Source organism: Lycium ferocissimum, chromosome 10 (genome assembly GCF_029784015.1).
Source record: "Lycium ferocissimum isolate CSIRO_LF1 chromosome 10, AGI_CSIRO_Lferr_CH_V1, whole genome shotgun sequence".
NCBI classification, from domain to species: Eukaryota; Viridiplantae; Streptophyta; class Magnoliopsida; order Solanales; family Solanaceae; genus Lycium; species Lycium ferocissimum.
In genome coordinates, this window is record NC_081351.1 from 56,713,940 (window position 1) to 56,720,445 (window position 6,506).

The 6,506-nt window shown below is 33.3% G+C and overlaps 1 protein-coding gene across 1 annotated transcript; it reads right to left on the bottom strand.

Moving 5' to 3' along the window:
- Window positions 1-1,197: 1,197 nt before the first annotated feature.
- LOC132034369 (probable protein phosphatase 2C 40) lies at window positions 1,198-5,567 on the bottom strand. The gene is made up of 4 exons (XM_059424692.1): window positions 5,333-5,567; window positions 2,747-3,868; window positions 2,248-2,512; window positions 1,198-1,595 (listed from the first exon to the last, which is right to left on the bottom strand). The coding sequence occupies exons 2-4, from the start codon at window positions 3,860-3,862 to the stop codon at window positions 1,468-1,470; spliced, it is 1,509 nt and encodes a 502-aa protein (XP_059280675.1). The 5' UTR covers window positions 3,863-3,868; window positions 5,333-5,567; the 3' UTR covers window positions 1,198-1,467.
- Window positions 5,568-6,506: the final 939 nt, after the last annotated feature.

Here is a 6,506-nt window from a genome sequence, read left to right on the forward strand (position 1 = left end):
AGACACATGACATAGGTTAAAATTAATGGCTAAGATTTAATTTACTAAAATAAAGCCCTAATCATGGTTTAGATAATTAATAGCTTGTTCATAAATATATTAAAAGTTTTTTCTCTCTCTTCCTACTTTTTTTCCAGACGATACTAGTCTTTGGAACTTTTTAACGTTTAGTATTCTTGAATTTAATAAAATATCATAAAAATAAAAAATAAAAACTATTATAGTAATACCTATATAAACTAATAGTTGTCTTTATTTTTGTCTCGATATTTCAAAAGTAAATACTTTCTCGGTTTCGTTTAGTATTTTAAAAGTAATAGTTTTTCTCATTTTTTTCATTAGACTAAGACCTTAATCCAAAAAAATTCAAACCACCAAAGAGAGGAAGAGAACGCAAAAAAGAAAAAAGGAATAATACAAAGAAACTAAATTATGGTTGGGTCTTACTTTAGTAAATTAAATCTTAACCATTAATTTTAACCAATGACATGTGTCCTTAATCCAAGCTAGAACTTAGGGAAAATGGAGAGAAGAGAAATGGAGAGGAGCCCAATCCATGAAGTTGTTTAACTTTTTACACTTTATAACGGGTATACCAATTACAAAGGTGTGTTTTTACCTATCCTACTTTTATTCTAGCTTAATGAAAAGCTGACAGAGAAGAATATAGATTAAACTAATAGGATTCCTAATACATTATTGCTGAACCAATTTTATTATTTCTTACTGGTAACTAAATAGGTATAATATTTAGTAAATGAAATGTAGAGTTGACCAAATATTTTGATAAACACTTTCCAATGCTCGAAAGGTCGAGAAGCTGCAAAGTTAAACCCAACAAGAAGAATCATTTCAAAATAAATAAATAAAGGAAGGGCAAAGGAAGATGAGCCTTCTTCAGCCATTGATGATGATCAATATGATTCTTCACCTTACAAAGGGGAATCAAATCTAAGCATATTTATTTTAGCTCCATGAATGTGACTCCCTCTCATATTCCTCTTTCTAAAAAAGAAAAAGATGCTTTTAAATCTTTTAACTTCTTGATCTATAGACTTTATGTTGTAATTCTCCAAATTCTCAAATCTCATCCAACACACAAGTCAGTAATAATGTCAGTATTTAACACACTAATTTCACAGTACATCCAAATTTCTCCTATAGCGACATTGTTGGTCTAGATATTTTTTGGCTATATGATTTAACATGAAAAATCGATTCTATAACAACTTTGACCGTTATAGTAAAATGAGAAACACTCTGTACATAAGCCATAATTTTAGATCAGGAAGAAGTCTTCCACAGAACAAGTTTAAGTAATCCAAAAATAATGACAAATAAAATAACCCACTACCCTTTTATCCTTCCCCCACATTAGGGATCAAAAGGAAAAACTTATAAGGAAAAAAAAAAAAAAAAAAAAAAGGGAAAGACAAAAAGGCAAAAAAATTCTTCTAATTAACAAACTTATAGATATGTAGATGCTTTTGAGGTGCGTTTGTTCATTCCAAGTATTATTACAATAGCTGTTATATCATCATGATATTTCCTTCTCCTGCCAGCTGGTATACTCCTTAGCTCTTCCATACTGAATCCTGCGAATTGATGGAAAAATATTGATTCATATTTACTTAATAGAAATATCAACAATTTTATATATCCTCAATGAATCAGCTCATCAAGAAAATGCAAATGGGAGACATCAGACCTTATATTATATTCCTCTGCTGATATCACCTCAATAATTACTAGCCAAAAAAAAAAAAAAATCCTTAGTCTCTGACCAGTTCTGTTTTTCCGCTAAGATATTTCATTGACTTTGTCATCCAACCAAAAGTGCTGACGGATGAAATAGTAGTCTAATGGATTTTATTATACGATTAAATTAAGGCATAATACATAAACGGACCCTCAAACTTGGCCTAGGCAAGTACGCCCTCTAACTTTGAGTGTGCACAAGTTGGCACCTCAACTTGTCTCCACTTTGTCAGTTGAACACTCCAACTTACTAAATGATCATCTAGACGCCTCAAAAATCTATGTAGCATTTGTATTTATGTGTTCAACTTTATATAAGTTGAGGTGCCTATTTGTGCACACTCAAAGTCGGAGGGCATACTTGCCGGTTAAGGCCAAGTTTGAGGGCCTGTTTTTGTATTATGCCTTAAATTAATTCAGAGACAAAAAAAGAAAGTTAAAGTGGTTGAATGGAGACAAGAGAAGTGATGCAGCGCATGGAAATTGTACCTGCACAATCTGCTGCTCGAATCACAAGCTGCTCCACTAAGTATTTGGCTGGATCACCAGAAGGGTGACATAGGATATAAGAATGGACAAGCTTAACAACCTCATCATTGCTGAAGAAGTCAAATAAACCATCACTTCCAAGCACAACAAACTGGTCTGAATTTGAGATTTCGTGTACACTCATATGAGGTTGTACAGAAACATATGGAGGACTTATCAGATTACGGATTCGAAGTATGCCCATTAACGCGTCATTCATTGTTTTCTACAACAAGCCAATGAATAGTGTATCAGCATATATAATTGGGTACACTTTGAAATCTTTGAATTCCGCAACCATCAGAACCAAAAATGAACTATGTTTGAGATAATTCAGCATTCATCTCAATAAGAAAACAAATTAATCTTTAACTATGTTAAGACGTAAGACGGATAAATACTTCTAGTACTAAGAATAGCAAGGTTAAGCTAATCAAAATTAACCAAAAATAAGTTGTACCTTTTTCAGATAACCCACTCCGAGTGCGCGAGTGACCTTTAGCCTTCCCTTAACTTTTCCACCCACGATTGTTGAGGGATCATCAGGATGTTCCTTTAATAGTCGAGTTCTTTCAGATTCATCATCAACATTATGGCTAATGGTCAGCTGTTCAGCCTGCAATACTTCATCATTGCAAGTAGTGATTCCATCGGAATGTGTTGCCAATACAGCTCGACTATCACCTAGGTTGAGCACATACATGTTTTTCCCATGGAGAAGCACAGCTAAAACACAAGATCCAATCGATACCAAGTCAGGACGGTCATCCATTTCCCGTTCAACCATATGGAGAAAATCGCTCTCAGCTTGATAAAGAGCTTGTTCCAGGGTGTCAAGTACCTTCTGCTTAAATGAGTCGCATGAAGTATCTTTAACCTTAATGCTGCCAGATCTATCATCTTGAACGGCATCATGGAGGGTTCCATGGAAACCTTTACCAGACTCCTGCTGTTCCATTTCCCAGTCTAATAAATTGAGGTTATTTCCAATAGTCTCATATAATGTTCCAGCCAGAAAGTCAGCTGCATCTCTTCCGTTGAATCCATCGTATATGCCACAGAAAAGTGATCCGTTCTCTTCTGAACAAACAGCCTGAACTCTGTCTTCGCCAGCTGCACCGCCTGCAATTTTAACTTCTGTCGCATTCAGGAAACCTTCACTTCGAGGAGCACTAACGGACCTCCATGAGAATGAATCGTCATCAGGTAGCTCAGTTGGAGAGGATGGACTACCACTCAAGATTGACAAATTGCTTTGCAATGAAGATGACAATAAATCCAACCTTGAGATAGATGGGGAAGAGGGAATTCGGCGGAAAGAAGTAGGCGAATCCAATGCTGGAAGTATCTCAGCTCCAAACAAGCCATTGCAAATATTTGTGTTAGCTAGTGTGTAATTGGCACTTAAAGCCGCCCCAGACAGGCAAGAGAAGGAATTGTTGGCTCTTCGAAGTTTAATTCCATGGCAGTTGTCAATACCGTCTGATTCCTCACCTGAATCATCTGTGAAGTTATTATAGCCAAAACTTATTTTGATCTCTTCCCCTGGATCACTTATTGTTTGTGCATGCATCATTTCTACCTAACAACAAGTCAAGATTTCTTTAGAACTTCCAAAGGCCAAGAACAACATGGATTTTTTGGCGTGAATAAAATCCTTAAGGCACTGCATCATGCCATGACCATACTTTTGGATAAAAAACTTCTAAAATCTTACACTAGTAATGCAGCTTGGGAAAACCTATAAGCTAGTTGATAACAAACTCCTACAATTTCTTTAATTTCTCCGGGAAGGGAACTCCACAATGGCAATGGTAGAGTTGACAATAATCATGTAACAAAAACAAGTGCTATTTATAGTAAAAGAATTGCAGAGGAACAAGATAGAAAAGAGTGAAATCCGATCCTCTTTAGCTAAATCCTTGGTTGCTGATGGAAAAATCATCAATTGTAAATAGCTATGAGACCCTTCTTTTTTTCTTTTACGGTCCATTTGTTTCAGACAACGTATTTTTTCAGAAGTATTACTGATAATACAATCATACAACAACAACAACTACGCCTCCATCCCAAAGAATACAATCATATTATGTCTATTTTATCAGCTGGTATCTGATCAAAGTCCTCACAGAGATTCCTACTATTTCTCATCAAAGCCAAAGCAATTTCAACTACAACTATATGTCGGTGTTTTCTTTCTGCAGCGGAGTAGCAAACGCCAACTGGCTGAAAGCCTGATAAGTTCCCGTTCAAATGGACCAGAAAGGTAACAAGCCATTGGATTTTACAAACAATAAACCTCAACTTTACTCGAGTTGTGATTGGCTATATGAATCCTCACCTATCACTCCATGTATGTAAAAACTATTGGATTTACTAACCAAATTTCCTATTCACCAGGCCAACTATTAGAACAACATCACATCACATCACATCTTAAGAAGAACAAAGTTTAATTACTAAGAAAAATAAAAGGCAAAGACCAAGAACAACATAGAACATAACGAAATAGAGTTGAATGAGAACAACAATAGCCCACCCATGACAATTCAATAACTCAACATGGCTGAGATTCAATTCTATCACTTCACCTTAATACCTTCTAATTTGTCACTCTCCAACCCTTATTTTATACCCCTCCTTCCCAATTTAAGTGTCTGTCTCTTTTTATATGTAGTAAGTTGACAGTTCAAACATCTATTAACCACAAGATTAAAGGATATTTTGGTACATTTACCCATCTTTAATTTAAGGCAGCAAGATTTTCTTTATTCTTGAAGGCTAAAGTGTCTGTCAATAAACAGCTTAAAAAGCTGGATGGAGGAGACACCATTTATTTTAGTAAAAAAGATCAAATCTTTCCCACGAAATACAGATAATTAAGCCAATGTCAACTGTATGTAGCAAATCCGATCTCTTAAATAGGAAACCCGAAAAAAAAAAAAAAAGAAAGAATCCACCAACCAAAAAAGCAAACTTAAGCAATTCAAAACACACAAAAATCTGCAAAGTGACCAAGAAAAGAAAAGATTATCCAAGAACTAACCTTTGTTGATATTTCAATTTGCTATAAGTATGAAGAAAGTCAAGATTATGTGCAAGTGAAGGGAGAAAGAATAGTAGTAGATGAGAAGTGTAGGATATAAATGGATGGTGAAGAGGAGAGTCGACTAAATATAGAAAAAAGAATGGAGGAGATTTTGTATGGCTGACGTTAATGTTAATAATGGAGAAAAAGAAGAAAGTCAAATAGTGTCACCGGTAATTTCGTTACACAACACACACTGCTATTTCAACTATGGCTCTCAAGTATATACGCAAAATTATCGTATCCAAAACCAATTTTTTTTTAAAATCGTTTTTTTTATGATATTTGATCTGATAAATTGGTATATATTTTTTTTAAAAATAGTTTTTAGTACGGTATTCGATATTTGCAATAAAAATATCGAAATACTGAATGCAATACCAAAATATTTAATTATATATATGTATAATCAATATATACTATATTATATAGATAATAATAATTTTGTAATCTAAATATAAGCTAATCAATGATTTAAAATTATAATTTTGGTTGATTACAGAATATTCAAGATTTGTAATTAAATTATATATTTGATTAGAATTGTGTACATATTGATTCTTATTTATTAGATTAATTGATTGTTTTGATTGAAATATCCTTCCGTGATAATTAATTAACGAAGAGAATTGGTTTTCTTTTTTCTTGAATATTTTTGTGTGTAATATGTTAATATGATATAATTGAGATGCTTCTTAAAATGTTGAACTCATAATTAATTCATCTATTATAAGTAAGTTAAAGTTGAACAAACTATGATTACCGACTTGCTATATCAGACTTTATTGAAATTGAGCTACTGAATTATACAGGATTAATTTGATATGATAATATATTATCAGAGTTGTTTAAAAATCGAAAATCGAAATTACCGAACAGAAGTTTTCAGTACCGTACTGTGAACACCCCTAATTTCAACTCTATTTTTTTCTAACTCAATTTGACCGCTTTTAGTTGTTTAAAAAGAATCAACCAATTTTAGTTCAATAGTTAAAGATTTGACCTTTTCAAAGATTGAGCCATTTCTCCTACAATTCTATTTTCACGATTTACACGGTTTCTATGACCATTGATAATTCATTTTCCTCTAACTAGACTTTTGTATCCACAAATAAATTACTTTTTTCTCAAT

Bases quoted from the DNA above. Each gene is read 5' to 3' on its own strand.
- LOC132034369 (XM_059424692.1), bottom strand. From the start codon at position 3,862: ATGATGCATGCACAAACAATAAGTGATCCAGGGGAAGAGATCAAAATA. The intron at 2,513-2,746 runs GTACAACTTATT...GGCTTGTTGTAG, and splicing joins GAGTGGGTTATCTGAAAAAG to AAAACAATGAATGACGCGTT. The intron at 1,596-2,247 runs GTACAATTTCCA...ATCAATTCGCAG, and splicing joins TCGAGCAGCAGATTGTGCAG to GATTCAGTATGGAAGAGCTA.